The following is a 25757-nucleotide window of genomic DNA, read 5'->3' on the forward strand; positions in this document are numbered from 1 at the left end:
AAAAAAAAAAAGACACCTGGGAAGTGACGTCCTTGGCTCTACTTCTGCCTAGTGCTTGACATCTCAAAGCTGGGCATGAATAAATGTCATCACATGTTTGCTTATATATATATCTATATATATGTGTGTCTGTGTGTGCACAATGTCTCAGTGCAGGTATGCGTGCACGTACTTGTTGGCCTACATATTCACTTGTGAGACTGTATGCGTACAGAGCCAGGAAAAGAGAGGAAGTTGCAGGGGGTACATTTCCACAGGCACGTGTAGCGTTCATTTACAGACAGTAGAAACAGACAGAATCAATGGCACAAGACAGAGACAAACAAATCCCAGAAAAGTAAAACTGCATCCAGCACTGAACACTGAAAAGAGCCAAATTTGAAACACGTCTTAAAGGACCATTTTGTAGGATTTAAGGGGAATCTAGTGGCAGAAATGGAATATTTATAAATATGTTTTCATTAGTGTATAATCACTTGAGAATAAGAATTGTTGTGTTTTCATTACCTTAGAATGAGCCCTTTATATCTACATATGGAGCGAGTCCCCTTCCATGGAGGCTGCCATGTTTCTACAGTAGCCCAGAATGGACAAACCAAACACTGGCTCTAGGGTCTTTTGCGTTTTTCGTGACCACCGTAGGTTTTCCTAGATGCTTGAAAGGGGAGGGTGAGGGGAAGGGTATTCAGTTGGTTACAATCTACAACCTCACCGCTAGATGCCACAAATCCTACATACTGGTCCTTTAAATTTTTCAATTAGTTTCACTGACACTCAAGTTTTTTTGTGTTTACGTGAGTCAGATTTGTTCAAAGCCGCGCTGCAGTTACTGTGCCAGCATGTTTGTCACATCAAATAGTACCAACAACTGTACAGAGTGTGTAGTTAAGGTTCAAATCGTTGCGTGAATATTCCCACCTGAGCGATACAGTGAGGTTTGGGTGGGCGTGAACATCGAAGGTCGGAGGCTTTTGAAACTTAAAAATCTCCCACCGCTTTCAAGCATTTCATCGAACAGGCATCAATCAATAACTTATCATTCCAAAGACATAAAAATACAAAATTAGAGCTCACTATACCTACTGCAGAACACCAAGAGAACCCAGGGGACTGAATATTTTGGAGGATCTATTTGTGTGTGCGTGAGAAAGAGTGTACATGAGGAGGGTGGGGGAACGTACAGTATCAGAGCTCCGTACTGTGTAACACTAAGGCATTTAGAGAGGCTTTGTTAACTATGTTGCATTTGAAACAGAAAACACTGATGAACTACACATTCTTTCGGACACTTCTGAATCGAAGGGGCTGTGCCGCTCCCTCAGATTAATATATAAGCAGACTGATGGTCAAATATGGATTTTTTTTTGTTTTTTGTTTCAGTAAAATCCCTTTTTTTTCTCCACAACACTGGATTTTGCCCATTGCAACATATGAACAGGAAAAACAGCTATGCTACCACAACTGTCATCCGTCATACACTCCACAACTCATTTTAAAAGACATTCCCTTTGAGGGTTTTTAACGCAAATCGACACGCATCCGCACACAAAACACAAACGCACATACGATTCAGGCAGAACTATAGCAGTCAGGTGGCCCTAAAAACGCTCTAAGTCGCTGTATACTACTGATAGTGTATCGTAGCTCTATACATGGCTTTGTAAAGGAACGGTATAGTAACTCCATATGATGGCAGTCAGGTGGCTCTGGAGGGCAAATACATTAAGCTTGAGCCAGTTGGTGCGACGGCTCTGTGTAAAGCTACTTCTATAGCTTCTAATACAGATTCAGTCTCACAGGCTCCTGTGTTGTCCCGAGCTTCAAAGATGGCTGCTTTATAAAGATACTATACAGTAGCTCTACTCTTATACAGCCGATGCGTTCCAAAACAAAGTGCATCAAGGCACTATGAAACAGAGCGGCTCCTAAACATGGGAGTCTAAATGACTTTTCACACATCGCAATGATCAAATGATGAACTGTGACAGATTACAACCAGACTACTACTTGTACGTGATCACCATATTTAGTGGCCTCTTCTGCACTTTAGTTGGAAATGTTGATAAGCCCCTATCCCCCAGCAGCGAAAAAGTTTGAAGGTTGAACAGCATCAGTTGAAGGTAATATAAGTGGAAAGAAAAAACAAACAAACCCTGATTTGCCCAAAATGACTAAAACAAAAACCCACCTGGAACTACTATGAGACGGTCATGAGGCAGAGATCTTAGTGTGTCTGTCGTGTGAACAGAAGTAAAGCACAAATACAAATAGTGATTAGGAACGTTAGTAGAGGTTCCTGGAGAAGCCTCATGAGGATTGGCAGAGGTGAGCTTTCGCATCAGAGAGCACAGGGATGTTTCTTTTCTTTTCTTTTTTTTTTTTTTTCTTTTACATCAGTCTAAACCAGAGGTCAGAATGGTCGGTTGATCATAAAGGAGAATACTACACGACATCAACAATGCTCCTGATCTCCAAATCTGCAGGAACTGAACACTGATTAATATTTTACAGCTGTCACAAGCGTGTAAGCCAAGATAGCGCTGGCCCTTAAATAGTAAATATAAGGAGAAATACTTCAAGAAATGCGATTACCATCATGTAATTACAATAATCTTCAGAGGACGTCTCTTAAAAGCATTAATCTGTAATTAAGTTTGAAAACAGGAGCCGCACAAAAATGAATCAGCGTTCAGTTTCTGCGTGTCTCCTCTTCCTCTCGCGGTTTATCCTAAATCTAAATCAGAAGCCATTTCCTTGTCATGTTTTGGCTATAAAAATAAGACCACATGAAAGTCTATCTCATTTTGGCAAGTAGATATAGTGCATAAATTAATTCATGTCTTTTTAAGTTAACACCTAACAACTTCCGTTTCAAATTAAAAACTAAATATATGTTTGGAATACTCATCACTTCAGCAGTTTATACTTGACGTTTTGTATACATGACAAGGTCTTTTTTTTTCAGTTATTTTCTCTTATGGTGGCAATAAGTTGCTTGATGGTCCACAGCCTCTTGCGAGAGGCGAATGACGGAGTGGCGAGACTCTGAGATGAAGGAGAGAGAAGGAGGAGAAGTCCCACCGTCCGTCTGACAGACAGACACCCTCAACTCTCCAGTTCGTATGTGGCGGGAGGTCTGTGACGAGGACATCGATCTGTCCTTTTCCCTCTTTCCTTCTCTGGGTGGCGGAGGTGGTAGTGGTGGTGGCGGGAAGGGGTTGTTTTTCTCTTTTCTGACGTTGCCTCTGATGATCCAGGTGATCTGGGACCACCCTCTCTTTCTGCTGATGAAGATTAACTGGCTGAGGACATAAACGTCCGGCAGTTGTCACTAAGCGACACAAACTGAAGCGTGCTGGATAGCGGGCTGGATAGCGCGGCACTCAGGGCTTCCAACTTGCCGTGATGGGAAGTCCCATTATTACCTATGACTATATTAGTGGAGGGGGGGCGGGGGGGGGGGGGGGGGGGCACGGAGGGTTTTAGGACAGGAGAGAAGCTCGGGAGGGCTAAAGGGAGGACAAGTGGAGGAAAATTAAATTAATGTAGTAGAGACTGAACGTGGGGGCTGACGGCCGGATAAAGCAGCAGCAGCTGAATGAGCAGTAAGTTGTAGAAGGACGGACGGAAGGAGTGGCCTCGCCCACAGTCCGATGTGTTCTCCTGTGAAAGGAAAAATGCTGCTGTAAATATACATACAATTCACCTGATGTGATTAATATACTGCATGTCTATGGAAAACAGTTTCATATGGATTACTCTGACTTCTGTCATCTAGTTTGTACTAATTGTGAGGATTCAAAGTTACTATTTACTATTCCTACTTCATAAGTTTGTAACTTTTATCAGAATCTATTTAATAAGGATTTTGTGGCAAATAAAATATTGATAGAGCCCAACTGACACATTTTACCAGCTGATTTTAGTTTGTCACAGATATATTGTATTAGCCTGTATTTAGATATATTTGTAATTTAGAGACAGTGTTGCAATTATGCAGTTTCTCCACCAGAGGGTAATGACAAGTTTATTTTTCCCTGTAAAATGCATCACTACAAAGTACATGTGTTCGTCACAATTCTTTACACAGCAGATTTGGATCCTTATCAACGTTTGTGGGGTTATTTGGATACTTTTTTATTAATTATTGCATGACCACAGCAGAAAATACAATATAATATGTCCAGAAAAGGAAAGATACTACAATAATTACCCCCATGGTCACCACCAACCCCTGTCCTACAGACCAAAACCAACTATATGTTGGTCCATCTCTTAATACTCTGACTTTCCTACACTGTCTGCAGCTTTCAGCCTCAAGCTTGTTTCCTCTATTGAAGACATAAATCTTTAAACAAGTAACAAATATGTAATTTAATTTATTTAAAATGATGATATACATGTATCAGATTGTTTTCCAAATATTGATATTGGTATTGGTCTCACACTGGCTATACACTCCCTGTTTGTTTTGATTTCAATAACTGTGTGTATTGATATTGTCTAAAAATCTTACAGATATGTTGTTGTCAAAGCAGGTGGAGGGTCCTTTTCGATAGCGTGCAACAGCCATTTCTTCACATGGATTATCCTCCTTAACTGAAAAGTGACTCAATTAAGGAAAATTTGAATTTCTACTTTTCTTTTTTTTGTTGTTTTTTTGCACAGTTTCATCACCCGCCCACACACTGATTCTTCATGCAGTCCCACAGATGTGAATGACTAGTCATAATTCACGCCATCGAGATAAAAATAACCTTGAAATGAATGTGAAACGTCTGTGTTTCCGCAGGTATGGTAATAAGGAGATAGAATCTAGTGATTAGCGAGTGTGTCTTCTTCTCTGCCAGCTGGTGTACAATGTGAAAAAGGATACACTCCTCCTCCTCCTGGGACAGCTTCTCTATCTCGCAGGTGTTGCACGGCATCTTCTCCGCCACCACAAACAGCAAGTTGGTGTTGTTTATCCTCTTGGCGTGAATCAGCCTGCAGAGAGACAACTCTGTCAACAACCCCCCTCTGCTCACTTACATCACAGGCTCATTTGCTAATGGATCAGCAAGATTCATGAGACGGTCTTATAAGGCTCATTTAGCCAATGATATGTCCGTTTCATTAAAGCTGATACAGTTTAATCGTCAGCAGAGTTTATTAGCTCCAACAGAAAGATGAATCTGTCTCGCTAACTGTGCTTCTGTCACAGTGGGATTCTTTGTGGTGTGTATGTGCGAGCACATGTGTGTCTGTGTTTACATGTGTAAGCACATTTTGTCATGTGTACAGACCTGGAGCAGTTGCCACAGTCTTGCAGTATGTTGTAGGAGCTGCTGAGATTACTTAAGTAGTACTGGGTCTGGATCATTACGCAGCTCCGCTCTTTGGAGTCGATTCCATCTGCATCCACCTCATCTGCAGCGGCACACAGATATTAGAGTAACACTTGTTATTTATATTGATTTATAAGATCTGATACTACAAATGTGATTATGAAGCTAGACATAGTGTGTATTTACAGTTTTTAAATAGAATTTTATTCAATTTATTTCAACCTACTACATATAATCATAAACAAATGTTTTAGCACATCCAGTCTCTTATCTAATGATAACAAAGATTGATGACAGAAAAGTGTGATTGAAGACTAGACTTTACATGGTCAGAAATACTTCAACATTTTGGGAAATACACTTCTGCACTGTTCCCTTTACAGTATTTCCAGGAGTTAGATGAAAAGATTGATACCATAACTCCTTATACCAGAAATGGTTGTTTTTATGTTTCTCTTTGTGTGAGCAAACGAGATACGATGTGTTAATTAGTGAGCTTTAGAGATGCTTATAGATGTATGTTTGAGAGACCCAGCCAGCTAAGTTAAATGTACAGACATGAGACGTGACTTATCTTCTAACTGTTGGAAAGAAAAAGCAAATAAATGTAGTCTCCCTCACACACAGATATGTAAACCAGCAAACTACCCTTCAGTGATTAAATGTAACCTTGTTTGCACCCACCTGTGACAAACCAACTGTGATAAGCCAGTCCGTATATAAACTGTTGGAACAAAGACCTGTGAAGACACCAGGTGTGAATTAGATTTTGTACATGTGGCTTATTAAAAAGTCAGTGTAGTGCATTTTCTTAGTGAGTAAGGTACTGTGTAGAGCTGAAATGATTAGTTGATTAATCCATGAGTTGATAATGAGTAAATTAATCTGCAACTATTTTTATAATCAATTAACCCTCAGAGATCCGTGGGGGCTTCAGAGGCTGTAGCGTGCTCAGTTTTAAAGCTAATGAAGATAAAACTAAGGCATCCATTGGTACCAATCATGTCATGCTAGCTTGTCAGGAAGGGGGCTAAATAACACTCCAAAGTTAGGCTAAATTTTGGCGAGGGAAAAACCGGCATGGCCATTTTCAAAGGGGTTCCTTCAAGATATCTGAATGAAAATGGGTTCTATGGGTACCGATGAGTCTCCCCTTTACAGACATGCTCACATTATGCTAATCCCATGCAGTTTTGGGCAAAAACCATGTAGTTTTTTGCATGCAGTATAAATGTGTTATTTTCACCTTTCTAAAAATGTTGTATTTGAATATTTCCGCATACTGGAGCCCTAAACAGTCTTGGAATTGCATAAATTAGGTATGACTGGAAAGCTGAGACTCTTGTGGATTCAATGAGCCCAATTGTATTCATGTGTGATGATGTTAGTCCCCACAGTAGCCATTTCATTGTAGTGAGACATTTTTTGACACTTGACTTCATTGTATAAAATTACCTATTGTGACCTTTAGGATAATCACAGCCTCATGAAACTTTATAAACTTTAAAACCACAAACTAGAAATTGGGCATTCAGATATTAATGGCTTTCCTTTGTATGTTGACAATAAGGAAGGTTTCTGTGCAATTTCCAGAAAAGAAGCGCTCGTCATCCAATCGCCAAAAATGCAATTCTTAGAGAAATCTCCAAATGTCAAAAGTTTTTGATACCAAATCACAGCATGAAGGTTTTTATGGTTTTCCTCAAGGTCTTGGTGTCTTAATGTGGTATTTTGGAGGGATTTTTGACCATTTTTATCAGTTCTTGAGTGGTTGAAAATAGAAATGAAAATGGAAAATTTTGCACCAAATCTGTGTAACAAATGGTATCAACCCAAAAACTGCTGCAACAACTTATGAGACATAGTTGAACATGGGAATGACTGTCATATATTTCCATATTATAATGTTCTAAGCACTTATTCAGTCTTAAGTTTCTAACCAAAACACAATGTTCATTACAGACTTATGACTAGAAAAAGTACTGAGCTGCATCCAAAATTAATCTTCAGGTTCCCAGCTTTCAGATGATGTAAACCACTTCTATGCGGCATATACTGTTGACCTGCTATCTCCCCCTAAACATCCCGGCCACCACTAAAAAAGACAAAAATGGGTCTATGGTGGGTCTCTAAAGGTTAATCATTTCAGATATTTTTCAGGAAGAAAAATGCCAAATATTTTCTGCTTACAGCTGCTGAAATGTGAGGATTTGCTGTTTTTTGTCATATATGATACTAAACTGAATATATTTGTGTTTTGAACTGTTGGTCAGATAAAACAAGTCGTTTGAAGACGTCCCTTTGGTTCTGGGGAATTTATAACAAGCATTTTTCACTGTTTTCTGACAATTTATAGACAAAGTATTAATCGAGAAAACAATCAGCAGATTTATCATAATAAAAATAATTGATCATTGCAGCTATAGTACTGTGTCCTACAGCATGTTTTGGACTGAATATTACTGTTCAGTAGAGCTAAAGAACTCTTACCATGCAGCTGCTGATGTCCACCAAGCCAGGTTTACAAAATCTGCAATTGTGGGCTGCGGACACAGAGGAAATGTTAAAAAACAAAAACAAACAAAAAAAGCAGTAAGAGTGCATCATATCGACTGAAAAATCCTTCCATCCTTTTTCTTCTAGTCTGCTCATCCTCTGCAGTATTAAAGTCTATGTTCTTACCACAAACACTCCTCTGCGTGCAGCTCCAGCCTCGCTGTTGGGCATCCGTTCACACACTGACTGGTAGTCGTATGACTCCTTGCGGTTGTAGAAAGAATTGTTGTAGAGTGCGTACATCAGATAGGGGTCAACATCACTGAAGAACATGCCCACCTGTGGTGGATAAGAAACATGGATCAAGATGGGTGAAAGCATTAAAGAGAAACCACAGTCAGTGTGAAAATGTGTTCATTTAATTCACCTTGTTCCAGTCTTCCTTCTGATTAGACATGATTAGGAATGCACCATCATCTATTAAATAACACAGAAGATCCTGCAAACGGACACAGAAATGGACTGTTAAGTGGAAGAACAGTGGAAAGATGTACAGCACTTTGATACAGTACATCTAGCAATCTGAGCAGAAATGCTTACATCACTGTTGGCTTCGCAGTCCATTTCACAGCCTCTGTTTGGTCCACACTGTCACAGAGAAAAACCCAAGTCATCAGTTAAACATCTGAGAAATACTGCCGGAGACATACTGTGATATGAATCTCCCCACAATACTTTATATATATATATACATATATATATATATATATGTATATTTATGTATTTTGTTACCGTGTTTGAGCCTTGGCGGCTGTCTGTATGGTTACTGGCAAGAATCTTGAACTTATCCACCCAGGCTTCAAGGTCCAGTTTCACTCCGACCACTGAGAGGGAGAAATTAGGAAAAAATATCCAATGAAGGACATTCGAAATGCAAAAAGCTCAAAGACAGATGCACATAAAGGCACAATAAATAGATGCAGAGCACGCGTGTCCACACAAAGTGACAAAAAAGACAAACACAGACGTGTAATTATCTTCATCTTCGCTTTCTTTGACATTTAACGTGTCATTATTAGGATTTTCTCTCCCTCTTAGAGAACTGAGCCCACCTGCGGGTTTGATGGTCTTCCCTCCTATTGCGATTTCCACCGCCGTGCTGACCAGGATCCCTATGGTGTCGTTCTCTGGGTTCAGCAGCTCATCTCTGGCTGCAGAAGGGAAACAAAGAGAGAAACAAGCCAGGTGGGGGGTTAGAAACAAAGAGCCACAACATCACGAGGCTCTGTGTGAGATATACAACCCAGGACTAAGAGCATCATTCACCTGTACGATAAGGCGCCCGGAAAATGTAGCCCTTGTTGTCGAGACTGCGGCGGTAATAGCTGGCATTAAACGGCTCAGGGTCTTCCTCCCAGGTTTCTGCAGCCCTGAGATTTAAGACCACACACACCGTAGCTGTAAATCTCTGATGTACAAGCCGCCTGCCATACCTATTCTATGTGTTTATGAAGCATTTAAAGTCTTCACAACTTACCACTTTAAAAGAGAACAAAGTGAAAACATAACAGAACTGCGGAGCAGCTGCAGTCCAGACTCACAGCCTCGATGATGAGTGCACTTACTTGTTCGGAAACACTCTTGTTACACCTCCATCTGTTGCAGCAAACACAGCCAGAAACCCATATCTAAATGTCAGGAGGGAAAAAAGAGACAGAAAAAGCCTTCATGATCTAAATCTTTTCCACAGTACAAATCTAAAATTGCATTTCCCTCAGCGCTGGCTGACTGTACTCACGTGTTCAAGTCTTTGTTCTTCCACACTTTATCGACCAGCTGTCTGATGATGCCGGTGTCCAGAATCAGGTTATGAAGGAGCAAATTGTCGCCTTAATATGATACGGTAGAGATGAACAAAAAGGTCGCAAACAAACAGAATATTAACAACTATCAGATATCAGATAACATATGAGTTAAATCCACATCAGACGTAGATTTCTCTTTCCTGAACACATTGGATCTGACAGTGACCAGTAAAAAGCTGTATCAACTGAGGAGCTCAGTCCACTTGGTCAAAAATCTAACCAATATATATATAACAATCAAGATTACAGTGACAATTAAACATATATTTCTCCCAGCAAGTGATTCTACAAAACTCCCTCAGTCTCTGTGGAAGCTTGGTGTTAGTAGAGATTGTGGTAGGATTGAAATATATCCATACAGTACTTGCTGATAATGAACCTTTACTATTCCCATTTTGCACTTGATGTCACACTTTATTGCACCAATAATAAATAATAATACTAACAACTTGTCATATTTTTGCGGATATACTTCTGCACTATTTATATTATTCTTATTGTCAGCAAATCAAATGAAAAGACCAAAACAAACAACGTGTTAGTCTTGCTCTTAATACCTCTATAGCACTCAGCCTCAAACCCTTTTGTTCTGGCTGGGGGTGTGAATCTTTAAAAATGGGTCACAAATATGAAGTTTAATTTTTTATTTAAAGATAAGTAATTTTCTAAATCAGCTAGAGAATGTAACCTTGTCGGGGACTATTTTCCCCTGCTGAGTAACACACATTTGGTGCTCTAGCGAGTATTTACAGCAGCAGGATGGTAGATGTAGGAATGAGTTAAAATAAACTATAGTGTCCATGTTCATTGTAGTGAAGAAAGATGTCAGCCAGTGCAACACTGTGGCCCACTGGTGTTTTTTTTAATAGTTTTTGGGAAATAATGGAGGTTTATGATGTCATAGAGGAATGAGCGATATGAAGTTTTGGCTACACAGACTATAATAGTTAGTAGGATCAATTAATTGTTGGTTTTGGGCTTTTCATTTGTTGACAATAAGAAAAATATAGAATATCGCCAGCCTTATCCATTAAATCCATCATCCTTATCCATCAATCTTGAATGAACTAATTAAAACAAATAAAATATTAATTTTGTGTGTGAGTGAAAAGAAATGAAGCTCACATTGTTTGGAGTCCGGTGTCACCTTCTCCATGAGAGCAATGAAGTTGAGCAGGAACTCGGTGTTGTTGTTGGACAGTTCCAGTTCATTGCAGTATTCCCTGAGGGACAGACAAAGCGTTTTAACTCAGAGACAGAGGGGAAAAACAAACATGTGTACACTATCTTTATCCCTCACAGAAGGACACACAACACAAAGTGGGGATGCATGAATTCATACACGTTACTTGATGCCATCGTGCGCAGCATGCATGTCTTAAAGCTTAAATTCCAAATGCTAAAACGTCTGTCTGTCAGTCAAAATGAGACGAGGATTACACCGCAGAGCAGAGCACAGGCATCACAATGAAAGGGTGATTTTATCAGTGTGTTTTAAAATTCAGGTTGCAGCCGGAGGCCACTCGGGTCTGATAACAAAACAGCACATGCAAAGAGGATTTCAGTCTTTTTTTTTTTTTCATACAACATTTTTGTATTTATACATCATGCTGTCAAATATCCAGTTTACTCTTAACATTACATTGTACGACCTAACCATCAACAACTAAATGTATTTATAGAAGATATAAACATGCAGCAACACTGAAGCAGCATGCAAAAGAGATTTGATGTGGATTTGGTACTTTGTAGTAATGAGGATAACATAGGGAAGAGAATGCGTATTATAATACTATGATGAATTTTATATTCTTCTTGAAAAAAAAACCTGTGTATTTTAAAAATTTGTAATTATGAGTAAACACACCACTCAAAATGAAAAAAAAAATAGAATGAATGAAACCAACCACTTACATGAAGTGCAACTCAACATCACAAAAAAAGTAATTCAATAAAGCTTATAGATGCTGAATGTGGAGCCAAAATAAACACACACAAAGACACAAAAAAAATGTATATTGTGCAATTGAAAGACGTGAAGACAAGACCAACAACTGATGACCATCAACGACAGCAAGCATTCACACACAGGGCTACCTGGGAGCAATGAATACATGTCCTTCAGACTCAAAACTGTTTGGCAGCAGTGATTCAAAATCTGCAACAGAAAGGGGAAGATTATCTGGGAAGAGCAATGGGCAGAGCAGTGGGGAGTTGTGGGTAAACAGCAGCTGTTCTTCAGAGGTGCAGGGACGCAGAAGGGAGTTTACCATAGCAACACTGAGGAATCATGGGAACACTAGCGTTAGCCAATATGGTGCCTAAAATGGAACCTGACTCTCAATGGATGGCCGCTTTACTTTCACAAGCACTCACACCTTTTATTTTCTTTTTGTTTATTACTTTGTCAACAAACAATCTCCGATTCATTTGGTTTCAATCTAACAGATTTTGGGTGTCTGAGAACTGACTTGCCAGACATGTTGTGTCAGGAAGGAAGTTCTCAGACAGATTAACCACAATGAGTGCTTTTCTATCAGGCAGGCATCAACATGGCCAACTATTGCAAGGGAGGTGAGTGAAGGTCCTGATGGAAGTGGTCACCCCTCAGACTGGTGGGGGAGAGGGCTCAGAGAGACACATAATCAGAGGAAATGCATTGCATTGTGAAGGGCATGTCGAAGGGCAACTTCATCGTCATCTATCACATTCAGAACAGAACAGAAAATATCAACCAGTACCATCATTAAAACCTCGACAGGTGAGTTTCCGATGAATCCGTATTTTCTCATTATGTCACACCTGTATCTGTGTACAGCCGAGGAATACAACATTTACTTTTTGAGCTAAAATAGAGTGCCCAGGTAGTTTTCCGCCCACAATGCCGTGCACATCCGGGGTCAGGTTTACTGAGGAAGTGTTGGGCCGTGCCCCTGGCGGTCTGAGGGGTGAGAAAGGGGGGGGGGGAGACAAGCTGATGGAGACAGGGAGTACAGAGGGACGACACAGGAGTCAGGCGCTGCACCGAGCGGCACCCTGACACCTGACAACATGGGAGGACCTGGGTGGACAGGACACAGCTCAGCCCTGTAGGGACAGTCTGCAGGCTGCGACGCCTCCAGCTATAGGCGAGATAGTTCGGCAACTAACAGACATCAAAAGGTATTTTATTTTATATTTAGACTAATAAATTTATATCTAAGTTAAAATATTTCCACCAGAGATCCTGATTTACTCTACAATAAATAAATAGCAGTACTTACAGTACATGATACATATGTGCTGATATATTATTATAGCTAAGGTGTGGCACTACAAAATTAATATTTCAAATTTTTGTGTGTGGCACCTTAAATTATGAAAAAGTAACTAACTAGAAATAGGAAAAGAGGTCAAAATTGATCTACAGTAGCACTAATGAGGTTTTTTTTTTTATTTAATGAAAGATCTATCAATATCTGAGCCCTAGTGTGGGAATTAGTTAAGACATTTATGAACTAATGACACTGTAAGAAAAAGACAGAGAGAGATGAGAGGCAAAGAGAGTGGAAGAGAAACGATGATGCTGAAAGAGAGAAAAGGAAGACGAGGAGAAGAGAGAAATATGGTCAAAGAAAATGAGAAGAAAGTGAAAGAGTGACAGAGAGAAAGAGGAAGAAAGAAGGCAGATACAACCCATTTGGAGCTATCCACAGAAGGGAAAGGATTAGGGAGGGGACAAAAGACAAGTTTTAACAGAGAACATGAATATCTGTCTTCCTTGGGTGCAGTAGGCGTTTTGTGCTTCTGGAGCAGCGTGGATACGTAGGGGAGGAGGGTGAGGTTGAGGACTGGAAGAGCCATCGTGAGAGATGTGGGATCTGAGCTGCAGCAAGAGGGTGAGGAGGAGGAGGAGGAGGAGGAGGAGGAAGGATAAAAAGAAGAAGAGGAGAAGAAAAAGAGGGAAAAGGGAGGAGAAGGAAGGTCCTGAAGGCAAGACGGGCAGGAACAGAGGCAAGCAGGCTGGGACAGGTGAGGGTGGGAGGGGGGGCAGCAGGAAGAGGTTTAGGACGAGAGGTGTGGGAAGGAGGCAGCGGTAGGGAGTAGGAAGTAAAGGTAGAGGGAACGTGGACCAATATGGAGTATACTTGCCCTTGGTGTATGGCACTGTGTGGATCCATCAGAGAAGGAGTGAGCAAGAAAAGAAACAGGGGATCGGGTGGGAAGGGGGGGATCACAGACAATATTTTATTCAATTACTGTTTGAATAAAAATATTGTTTTCTTGAAAGAAAGAAACCAATTTAAGTCAAACAAGACAAGAGAGAAAAAGAAATGAAGAGCAAACATCTTATTTGCAAGAGCAAACGAGAAACGGAAAACCAACAGAAGAACGGAAAAACTGGGAAATCCAGAAAAGGAAAATGTAAGGAAAACCGTGAAGACAAAAACAGTATTGTGAAGAATAACTATGGTAGGAACAAAAGATAAATCAAATGAACCAGGAAAAGAGGGCAGTAACAGGGTCTGGACAAAGAAAGAATGAGAGAGACAACACGTGTCCCCATTCAGACCCACAAAAACCCAAACTCCCACATTTGACAAGCCCTTGATCCGGGTCGTGTGGGAGTTTATCTACTGAATGATTCCAAAGCTGAGAAACATCTCACACAATCCAACTGAAAAGATAAACAAAAATCACACACATAACAGAAGGAAAATTCCCAAAATCATAAAACTCATCATAAAGAGTGAAAAGCATGCATGTTTTCACAGGTTTTCAGAACATCAAGGTACTTTGAACACAGATGCTTCAGAATCATTACTTGGTGGAGAAGAGGCGAGAGCATTTGGCAAAAAAAATAATAGCACAAGGTCACCATTATTTTCACCTGAGTTACACAGTAAAACCACAGCTTTCACCTTTCTGTCAGTTCAGTTATTTTTTTCTTCAGCCAGTGTGAAGAAAAAACATCACCATTTTACAGCACAGCATGAAGACAGGAGGGAACAGGGGGCAGTAGAGGAGTCGGGGGACTCAGGTATGATCCTGCCTATCAGAGAGCGTATAGAGAGGGGGGGGGGGGGGGGGGGGGGGGGGGAGAGGGGGAAGCGGGGGCAGGGAAGGCGACTCCGCTTGGACACTCCCTATGATGATGTTGTAGACCCAGGACAAAGGACTGAATAAGAGCGTAAAGTCATATTTGGGAGAGAGAGAGAGAGAGAAGAAAAGAGTGGAAAGAGAGAAAGAGAGGGAGAGAGACAGAGAGTGAAGGATGCTGGGTATTCCCGGGTACTTACACTGCACCTGAAGGATCTGGTCACTCAGGTTGGCTTTGATATGGTTCTCGCTATATGTGGGCAGTACCAACCCTAGACTGAGGGAGGCAGATGCAGAAAATCGGGAACACGTTATGCATGCACATATAAACTCTCCAATACACAAACACACAGACACAGGAAGGTGATTAACAAGACGTTTAAAAGGTCCCATGAAATTATATCATTACTTCCTTTAAGGTACCTTGTTTACCTTGTTTTTTGTAAACAAAGTTATGTTACATAGTGTGTATCTCTGTAGCCTAACACAAGTGCATTTCTTTCATTATAAAGCATGAGCAGAGCTGATTTTTGGAAGGATTTGAAACCTGCATTATTTACTTCCATGTTTGTGTGCTAGCAGTCTTCTTCTCTGACTTTGTTGCTACATTTCTGTCCATCAGCAGGATTGTGTTTCATCTCACCTGCACCCATCATACACGTGTACATGTGGGTCCTTGTGCACTTTAATGCTGCAAATATTGCTCTGTGGCGCCACCAGTGGTCAAAAACTCCACAGGGTGCCTTTAATGTGATGTAGTTTCTTGTGAAACAAGATTTTGAATGGCGTCATTTGACAACAAGGTCTTCAGATCAGTCTTGTGTAGCATGAAGTCAGCACTGTTCAAGGAGGTAGCAGTTTCCCAGAAAGTTGAACTGCCTATTTCAGGCGATCTTTGAGTTGGATTCCATTCAATTAAATTAAATAGTGAGAATACACATCTGGCAAGTCCTCATTGCCACCGTCAGGCAAGAAGTTTGATACTCGGCTGTTCCAAAGCACCGTAACTTGGTTGGGAGCGAATCTTGTTTGTATTATGGTTGATATTTGGGACAAATAGCGGCGGCCAATCAAATTTCAGCAGACTATTGTACCCATGGACTTGGAGTGTTGGTGACAGTTTTATCTGCATTTTAAACTTGCTAATTTTGTTTGTCTGCCTTAAGTTCTGTGTTGGTAGTGTACAGTGGGTTAATTACAAACATTAATTCATTCATTTGATCCAATGCTAATATAGAAATATTGATCAGAGCAGCTTCAAGCTTTAGTTTCTGTTTAAGTTAAGTGAAACTATGAAATATTTTAAACATGTTACAAATAAAAGAGGAATGTATTTGTTGTCTTCTACCAAAGCCATAAATGAAAGTAAGAATCCATATCGCCTGATCTGTGCTGCCATACAAAGCTAAAATATAACTCAGTAAGAGGATTAATTGGAACAGATAGAAAATCAGGCTGTGACAGTATCAGGTTCAGACTGAGCCACAGCTACAGTCGACTATAATATATAGCTAATTTAGATTTGAAGAAACATCCAACATCATTAACTGTTGCGCAAAGTGCTGCTCTAAACTATGTGGAGGATGCATAGCAGAGTAGAGCCATGACTGTCTGGTTAGGGTTACATTTGACAGTAACACATGGGGACTCTTAAACATACTGAAATTTCCATTTGCGGTGAACATTAATAGAATTATGCAGAGAAAGCCTCATACGGACTCAGCCAGGACCAGGCAAGCTGCCAGCAGATATAATAAGAAACACACATCAGGCATTTGTAGGACTACTGAATATCATAAACTTTAATTTGCAAAATGTTGCCCTGGAGGAAATGTCATTATACTGCAACCTCAAATGTTCAACCAAGTTTTGAGATGAATAAACTTTGCAATGAATTTGTGCTTAGAGTACTGTTGAGGATTTTATGAGAGAAAGAAATAGGTTCTTTAATTTGGGTGATTCAGATGAATTATTTAATACAAGTACAGAAGGCAAATGAGTGACTTGTCTTTAATCAGTGATAGGTTCAGTCTGTTCCAAATGTTTGAAAGTGTGAGCTATAATCTTAAATTTGCAAACACTGCTGGTTGATGAGTAACAGCTTCCAAATGTAAATCTGTGACTCGTGGCTTAAAATCAACAAATCAAATGTATCAAAGTTGGACTTCACTCACAGCTTCAAGTTGCGCAATCTTTTGGTCTGAGGCCAGGTGATGTTTTGGATGGGTTTTTGATTTCAAACCTACCTGTAATCTGTGCCCTCCACAGGTGTCCATGTGTACGTCCGTATGGCTTCGTCGATGTACCTCTGTTGACAATCACAAAGAGATTCTGATAAGTAACACTGTCACATCCTCGGCACACGTCTTTCCCCATAATTGGAGGGAAACAACAGATCCTAAACATACTGAGTGATTCAGACTCATTACAACACCATTCAGGAAGGTGCTACTTTGGATCATGATTGAGTCTCATATATTGATGACTTGCCTCATCAACTGACTTAATGAGCGTCTTGATTTTCCTTTGCCCTGATTTGCCATCAATCATCTGTCGTCGGATCTGAGAAGCGAACAGAGCCATGAAAAGCCGTACAGAGACATTGAAACGAAACCACTGTGTAAAAAGCAAGTGACAAATGAAACGTACATGAAATATACGTAAGTTTACAGTCAGTTTCAGGGAGGTTTTTTTTTTTTTTTTTTTACCTCTTCTTTGTTGTTGTCCTCCAGCTCTGCATCCAGGAAGTCCAGAGTGACAGGCTCCCTGAAGTTAATGATCTGAACACAGTGAGAGATAAAGCAGGGGAAGATAAGGGAAGGCTTAACTTCAGTCAGCAGGAAAAACAACCAGATTTAGCTTAAGAACCATCAAACTCATTAAAAGCAGGGCAGAGTTCCTTGTTGGACCTACCTTGGGTCGCAGGTTAGGATGCAGCAAGACGTAACCGTTCGGGTCAATTGCAAAGGTGTAGCCATTGGCTCCAAGCTGCATGGTAAAAGCAGGAGATGTGATTCAATAACGATCCATATGCAAAAAAAAAAAAGTCTGCAGACTGAAATCAAGTGTACAGCATACTCACTCTGTATGTAGGTGTCTTCCTTTTGATTTCGTTGATTGCAATGTCTACTCCCATGACTCCGAGGATGAGCTGGTTCTGTATGAGGAACGCATAAAGTAAATATCAGCATTTTACCCACAACACCACTGACATTATTGAATCACACAGTGCTAAGAACATCTCTGTGCCATCTTTGTGTGCAATCTGATTAGTCCATATTTTTACAGTCCATCTTAAGCTGAGTCGGCTTGCCACCACATCACTGCTTTAAACCTGTGTGACAAGCTCAGAGTAAACACTGAAAGCCGGACGCATATGTGCTGTCTGGATAATTATATAGTTGATACTACAGATGAGAGGTTGCGATGTCTGTTGTCGCCTCAGGGGGGAGGTATTGTCTTCAAGAGCAGCAACTAGGTGGACATTACAAATGAGTGATGATGGTCAACAACACCACAGAGGTGCGAAATAAAACCTGAAAGCCTCCTTTTAGTCCAACTCTTATTGTGTTTTGAGCCTTATATGCGTTAGCCTCAACTACCTGTAGGACAGCATAAACATTGTTCTCACATAAATAATTAAAGGACAGACTGATTGATACAAACAATCAGTTGGAGTTGAAATAGTCCAGGTTAAGTGATATGATGTGTAAATGAATGAAAATATGTGTAAGTTTTAAGGTTCATATCTTGTGTTGCAGTGTTATTACTACCTGAGCACTTGCAGTGTCAGCAGTGAGGTTGAAGACCGGCATCGTCCCAGTGATGACAAGGCCCAAACCCTGATGAAAACATTTCATAATTCAATTAAGAATGTTTTTAATGGTTTCAAAAAAATTAATGTATTGCACAGTTACAATCCAATAAACACAGAAAACTTCAAAAGAAGCCTTCAGGAATCTAAAGCAAGTCAGTTGCCTTTGACTTAGCACTTGTAGATACAGCATGACTGAGAATCTTCACAGACAACAGATTAAAAAGTTGTGACATCGAAACTACCTGTAGGAGTTTATTTGGGCTTGTTTATTTTCCAGTTCATTGCCAGAATTTAAAGCAAAATCTTAAACAAACAGTGATGATTTACATAGCAATGATAGAGGTATAAATAATGAAATGTTTGTACATGAAATACTAGGAGAAGGATACATTTATTACTTTAAATCAAATAAAATGTTCTTTCTATTTAAGTTTTCTCTCACCAGAGCATCCTGGTAAACATTTGTCCACTGGACCTGCTTGGCTTTAGACCCAGCCAGCACCATGGGACGACCCAGGACATCCAGGTACTCCTGAAACAGCAAAAAGTCAGAACGTTAATAAACACACATAATCAAACAGACATTTATGGTGCTTGTTATGTACAGGCATTAAAATGGAGAGCCGGAAGAGCCTTCGAATGTTCATCTGTCATAAAACTATAAGACCCTGACCGGCCTCCTCTCTGTCACCATAAACCAGTGGGCCACCAGCAGCAGCATCCTGGTCCTGCAGGGCCATAAAGCCTCCAGTCCTAAGCCACTCAAGGCCGTTTTTCATCATTATGAAGGAGCTATTAAAAACACATTAAGGGTGTCAATGGCACAACGTGCAAACAGGCCATTCTCCCAGAGGCTCTACTGTCAACGCCGGCACTGTGAGAATGTCCCACAGTGATTGTGAATAGAGGTGAGGGGTTAAGTCTACTAGTAATACATCATATTCACTATATTCTTTTGTTCTAAGGAGTCACCTCGTACAGCAGCTGAGATGTCTTTTTTTTTTACACAACCTATTGATCCAAATCATTTTGGAGATGGTTTGTAATTGGTAAAATTATTGAGTGAGTGACCTCATGACATAAAACAACAGAAACCGCACAGTTTGGAGGGGGAAAAAAAGCCTGCAGGGGACGGGACTGATTGCACTACGACCCTTCAGTGTCTTGTTATTGTACAGATGAGAGACAGCAAAATTGTTCTCTAATTAAAGTGTATACTTCTGCCAACATTTACGACTCAAAATTCTTTCTCAGATGGTGAATTATAACGTCAAGCGTCTATTTTTCGCAACACAATGTGCTCAAACAATATCAGCGAAAAAGCAGCAGCTCTGCGGGGATTTTAAAAACATTAGCCGTTGTCACATGATAAACAATTTCCATCCACTTTGCAGTGAAAAGGGAAATATTATCACAAATTTTGACCTTTGCCACCACCCTTTGTGTGTCTATCCTCAATACACAAAAGGGGTGCCCTGTATAAGCACACAACTACTTCAGTAACATGCTTTTGACCGTTTGTTTTTCATCGCCTGAACAGTGAGGTGCTGACAAGCGTAACCTATTCTATTATTAGCTCAATAAAAGTCCAGTTTAACGCGCCACAGGGAGATATTCCATCAGGACAGTGACAGCCAGACCTTTTCACGGGATATAAGGGGAAATTTTCCGCTTGGCTAGAACAATCTAGGAAACATAAAAAGTCAGCAACCTCAGATATGTGGTCCAAAGGAAGGAGAGCCACATAGACTCAAACAGCATCCTTGTGCGTTGATTAAACACTATTGTCTCCCTGGTCATTGTAACAGCTCCGATCACAGAGAGTAAACTCATCAACACATTCCCTCTAAAGGCAAACTCTCTAACTCATGGCTGCCTGTCATTGTTGCTCCACTGAGATCCTAAACAAAGAAGATCACTAAAAAAATACACCTTCAGTCACATAGAAACTCAAACTATAGTGCCATTTATTTTAAAAACTATTCTGCTCTTCCCACATATTGCATTGACTCGGGACATTATGATTAATGTTTTTGTCATCTGTGTTTCATCTGTTATTTGATGTTGCCATCTTAGTCTAGTGAGTCTATGTGATGAGTGTGATGTTGAAGGGCAGAGTACGGTTAAATAACACAAGACCCCGATGTGTCTTCTGGGCCTGCACAGAGAGCTGTAGTCACCCACCTTCAGAAAACCTATTAGAGTAAGTAGCAGTTCTCAGAATATAAATATGCCAGAGTTAATGGAACAGCTGACAGTCTATTCTGGGGCCTGATCGCTCACCGGGGCTGAGGGGATGGGGGAGGAGAAAGGAGGGGAGACGGGGGGGGGAGAGAGGGGTGTGCAGTACCCCCCACCACCACCCCCCAGCAACTGAGTCAATTTCTGCAGCTGGAATGAGGTTTTCCCAAGGGCCTCCAGAGGCTCATAGTGCCGCAAGCAAGTGCAGGGGGGTGGCAGGGCCCTGGGTGTGTGGTGTGAGGTGTGTGTGACGCAGAGAGAGAGAGAGAAAGACAGAAAGAAATCTGAAAGACTTTAGTTCAGAGCTTCTAAGAGAAAGTCTGCAACCTTATTTATTATCACACCATCTCCAACTCTGTCACTTCCTTTCCATCCAGCTGTGCCGTCTTCTGTCCCTTAATTACGAATACTTAAAGGCATATCGACAATCTGTGTAATCATCATCAAAGCAACCATGGAGAAGGAACGGACTTTCTCCTCGCTTGATATAGTTGTTCTTACAGTTTCATGTAAGAAAGGTGTATTCAGTATCTTGTACACAGTCCATATATATCTCACCTGGGTGTTGATTCTGATGGCTCCAATTGATGGAATTTCAAAGTAGTAACCTGAAGATTAAGAAGACAGAATCAATATAAAACTATTTCAACTGAAGGCTTGCGTCCAGCCTGCATGCCTGTGTCATCACAGTTTCAAATCAATTCAATCCAATGGGCTTTAATGGGCGAGAACAATGTTGCCGAAGCATCAAAATACAAATTGATCAAATATTTGGACTGTACAAAATAACAATCATATGAACATTAACACAACATTAAGATTGATATATATTAATTATATGTGTGCATGTATTTGTGTGCATTTGCTGTGTGTGTGTGTAGGTCATTCACTGTACCTCAGGTTGTGGTATTTTGATAGATAATAGGCAGCAAGATTTGCCCTGTCTCCTTCTCTGAGGAGTATTTTTAATTTTGAGAGGTCATTAAGCTCTTTGAAATCTGAAATTACAGTGTTGAACTTGGTAAAGTAAATGTTCCTTATTTCACTGATGTTTTACACCGTAGGAGGAAGTGCATCTCTGTCTCAACCTCACCTGGCGAACAGTGACCACATATTCTGTTCTCTTTTGGTTGCCATGATTTTTCGTGTTTTCCTTTTTCGATTGCCAATTTGTGGTGACTCAGCCTGCGCTTGGTTAGGATCTGTCTCTGCTTTCTATCTCTGACAGTAGAGAGATATTCTGCCAAATAATAATCTATTTTTAGGGCCAAATAACATTCTAATCTACTTTGGCTTTTAGTTTCTTCTTTCTAATGTTCTGAATAGGTTTCTTCACATTGCGTTACAACTTAGTTTACTCTGTTTGGAAATCAGTGTCAGTGTGAGACTGGTCAGAGTGTGTCTGAGAGGGGGCAGTTCGTCTCAGCACCAACTGACATAGGGGACTCTTTTCTGGGCTTGGCTCTTGGGTTTGGAGGGCGTTTGGAATAGAGGATGTTTATGGGGCTGGATTTAAGGTGATTAAAACATTTGAGTGTTAATTATCAGTGAGTATCTGCCTAATTCTGCTCTACATGCATTTGTTGGTGTTTTTCTGTGTATGTGTAAAATATATCTGCAGAATTCTGTATGTAAATATTCTGTTGGGTTTTAATTGGAATTTGGAAATTATTAAATTTTCTCTTAATAGCATTTCAAGCTCTTCAAGCTTTTTTTCTTTTAGTGCATTCACTGCCATGTTGAAACTCCCTGATGTTATTATGGTTATACCAAGGTGGGTATAACTCATACTATGTTCAATTATATGATTATTTATGGTAAACTGATATTTGTTCTCCTGACATCTGGAGCGTTTTTGAAAGCTTACTTTTCTTCATATTTACTGCCAGGGCCCAGTTCTGACAGTACTTTTCTATTGTGTCCAGCTGCTGTAGTCCTTTTTCAGTAGGAGACAGCAGAACAAGGTCACCAGCATAAAACAGACTTCACCTCTCTGTCTAGGACGGAGAGGCCAGGAACAGCACATTGATCCAACTGAACAGCAAGTTCATTTATATACACATTAAATAAAGTTGGACTTAAATTGCAACCCTGACAAATCCCTCTTCTCTGGGTGAACAATTCAGTTTGATTGTCTCCAATTTTGACAGCACACCTATTTTCCAAATACGCTGATTTAACCAGATCGTTCATTTTTCCCCCTATACCACAATGTAGAAGTCTGTGATAGAGCCCTTCATGCCAAATAGAGTCGAAAGCTTTCTTGAAATCAATAAAACAAGTGAATATCTTGCCATTTTTAGTTTGGTGCGCATGTTTGTATATTAAAGTGTGAAGGGTATATGCATGGTCGGTAGTGCAACGTTTTGGGAGGAAGCCAATTTAATGTTTGTCAAGGAAATCTGGTATCCTTTTTTTTTTTTTTTTTTTTACTAGAATACGAGAGAATAATTTACCTAGACAACTGCTGACACAGATGCCACAGTAGTTACTAGGGTCTGATTTGTCCCCACTCTTATGAATGGGGGCAATGAGCCCCATTGTAATACAATATTGAACAACTTCAACACTTAACCCTGCATCTCTGGGATGTTGTATTTGAGCTTTTCATTTTTAATGCTGTCTGAACCACAAGCTTTCCTTGGCTGGAGAGATTTTGGCTGTGCAGTCAATTATTCCCAAGTAACTGGGAAATAAAGGGGGTTTTGGTTGTCTTTCATTGTTTCTTCTAATGTTTGGAGTATCTGAATTAATTAGATTTATTGGTATTTGTACAGATTTTCAAAATGTTCTCTCCAGATGTCACCATTTTGGATGGGTAATGCTTGTAGTTGCTTTGTGTTGAAGTGGTTCAACATATCCCAGAATTGATTTTGATTAATGGCGTTCTCAATATCTTCAGGTTTCATGTGGGTATAATCTAGTTTTTTCTCCACTCCCATCTGTAAGTAGGATTTAATGTATTCAGCTTATTGGATTCCCCTTTTTGTGTCACTCATTTGACCTGAGAGTTTACAGAACACATTCATTTGTTTGTGGTCTGAAAGGGGGGATTTCTGTCTGACAGTGAATGTACTGATAGTGGAGGGGTCCATGTCAGTGATTAACATAGTCTACTACACTAGACCCACGAGCTGAGAAGTATGTGAATCTCCCTAAAGACTCCCCTCTGAACCTACCATTAACTATGTACAAGCCTAAGGCCCGACAGAGATGCACTACCTGCCTGCCACTTTGATTTATTTCAGAGTCAAGGTTGTTCCGATGGGTGATGGTTGGTGTGGTAAACAGGGGAGACTGACCAAACACATGGTTGCTGCCCTGTGGGTCGATGACATCAGGTTCAATTCCTGTTCATCCATTCAGATCTCCAGTTAGAAGCATGTTTCCCTGGGCTTGGAAACAGGCGATTTCTGAACGGAGAGTTTCAAAAATGTCTTCTTCAAAGTAAGGAGAATCTACAGGGGTTATATAAATAGCACATCCCTATCAGTTATGCCCATGGTTTGATTTAACCTTAACCAAATGTGTGATTTACCCTGTTTTACTGTTGAGATCTGACGGCAAAGATCTCCTTTATAACACACCAAGATCCCCACCGATGTTCTGCCCTTGCGTTTTTTTAATTTTATCGAGGGCACCATGACTTCATTATATCCTGGAGGACAGTGAATGAGCACATCATTTTGACACAATGTTTCTGTCAACACAATTACATCCATGTCTTTGATAGACTTCATGAATTCAGGGTTTTCCGCTCTTCAACTCAAAGGTTGAGGAGTGGAGACCCTGAAAATTCCAACAGCTTATATGAAACAATCAAAATGAACCCATATAGTGAGACAAATATGAAAACACCTACAACTATCTGTGCATTTACAATACTAAAATATAGCCGCAAGCGGCACTTTGCAGGTTCAAGCCTTTTTGTGCCCAATAGAAGGAAGAAGCTTAATCGTTCAAAATCAAAGACACAAGCAACGACGACTGGGTTTCAGGCTTCACAGTGGTGAGCAAAGTCACATCAGCTAGTTTAATTCTGTTTAAGGAAGGAGTGAGACCAATCATACAATTGTTTCATTACCACAAAGCCTGCTGCATTTCAATATAAATTTGGTGTCAATGTCAATATTAACACCAGCATTGATGTGTTTCATTACAGTACAGTCATTTAATTTAATTTACAGCTCAAAAAACATGTTTAAGTGTGCAGTACCTCTTTAAACATTCAAACTGTGTACAAAAACGATCCATTAGTAGATTGAAGTTTAATCTCTTCCATGTTATTAGGTACATGTAATGCCTTCAGCTCCAGCTGATGATGCTGGGCCACGCAGGCACGGTAGAGCTTGTGGCCATTGACCTCTCCACACTCATGGTTGTGCTGTAGGATGTAAATGTGGAGGCTCATTGGGAATGCTGAGCCCCAGGCACTGCTGCTACTGATTAGGAATGGAGGAGAGTGACCGACTGGGTCAATAACCACACCGCTCCCCAAGTTATTAAAGCCATGAGTGTTTATACAAAGAGCCGCGAAATGAAGACAGCATCCCCAGAATGTTAAAAGGCAGAGATGACTCTCATTATTTTGATACATTATGCACTTTGCCACAGTGGTTTGAGATTTGCCTTCTCTGTCTCATTCATTTGCACATGCAAGCATGCAGACATCACGCACACATCACACACTCACACGCCCATGCATACACAGTCTATGGTTCACATGCATAGACACACATGCCGGGCACAGCTATTTGTTATAGTTTTGTTCAGAGCAGTAGTTTGTTCCAGTGCTTTTGGCTGCATGCCAGAGACGTGGCATCTGTGGTTGTGGGGCAAAGCACGACGAAAGGTGAAGAGAGGAAAATATAGGCAGTAACTAAAAAGTAAGATGTAATTTAGATCTCCTCTGTGCTATTCAGGTTAACAAAG

The 25757-nt window shown here is 40.4% G+C and overlaps 1 protein-coding gene across 9 annotated transcripts in view; it reads right to left on the reverse strand.

The window, feature by feature from the left end:
- Nucleotides 1–536: 536 nt before the first annotated feature.
- Nucleotides 537–25757, reverse strand: part of cacna2d2a (calcium channel, voltage-dependent, alpha 2/delta subunit 2a) — a 159020-nt gene continuing 133799 nt past the window's right edge. For 8 of the 9 annotated variants that reach the window (XM_042401366.1, XM_042401351.1, XM_042401390.1 and 5 more), the window contains 25 exons: nucleotides 21384–21433; nucleotides 19027–19116; nucleotides 18541–18609; nucleotides 17850–17924; nucleotides 17681–17755; nucleotides 17476–17547; nucleotides 17258–17329; nucleotides 17014–17075; nucleotides 14968–15044; nucleotides 11786–11846; nucleotides 10814–10911; nucleotides 9622–9712; nucleotides 9449–9511; nucleotides 9150–9253; nucleotides 8936–9034; nucleotides 8616–8707; nucleotides 8424–8471; nucleotides 8251–8322; nucleotides 8010–8162; nucleotides 7818–7870; nucleotides 6012–6067; nucleotides 5286–5409; nucleotides 4877–4986; nucleotides 4517–4599; nucleotides 537–3663 (listed from right to left, as the gene is read on the reverse strand). In XM_042401366.1, coding sequence (XP_042257300.1) covers nucleotides 3541–3663; nucleotides 4517–4599; nucleotides 4877–4986; nucleotides 5286–5409; nucleotides 6012–6067; nucleotides 7818–7870; nucleotides 8010–8162; nucleotides 8251–8322; nucleotides 8424–8471; nucleotides 8616–8707; nucleotides 8936–9034; nucleotides 9150–9253; nucleotides 9449–9511; nucleotides 9622–9712; nucleotides 10814–10911; nucleotides 11786–11846; nucleotides 14968–15044; nucleotides 17014–17075; nucleotides 17258–17329; nucleotides 17476–17547; nucleotides 17681–17755; nucleotides 17850–17924; nucleotides 18541–18609; nucleotides 19027–19116; nucleotides 21384–21433 — 2072 coding nt within the window. In that variant the 3' untranslated portion in view covers nucleotides 537–3540. Of the gene's footprint in view, nucleotides 3664–4516; nucleotides 4600–4876; nucleotides 4987–5285; nucleotides 5410–6011; nucleotides 6068–7817; nucleotides 7871–8009; nucleotides 8163–8250; nucleotides 8323–8423; nucleotides 8472–8615; nucleotides 8708–8935; nucleotides 9035–9149; nucleotides 9254–9448; nucleotides 9512–9621; nucleotides 9713–10813; nucleotides 10912–11785; nucleotides 11871–14967; nucleotides 15045–17013; nucleotides 17076–17257; nucleotides 17330–17475; nucleotides 17548–17680; nucleotides 17756–17849; nucleotides 17925–18540; nucleotides 18610–19026; nucleotides 19117–21383; nucleotides 21434–25757 lie in introns of all 9 variants that reach the window. The other variant, XM_042401406.1, reaches the window with a different exon arrangement.

Source organism: Thunnus maccoyii, chromosome 3 (assembly GCF_910596095.1).
Source record: "Thunnus maccoyii chromosome 3, fThuMac1.1, whole genome shotgun sequence".
Taxonomy (NCBI): domain Eukaryota; kingdom Metazoa; phylum Chordata; class Actinopteri; order Scombriformes; family Scombridae; genus Thunnus; species Thunnus maccoyii.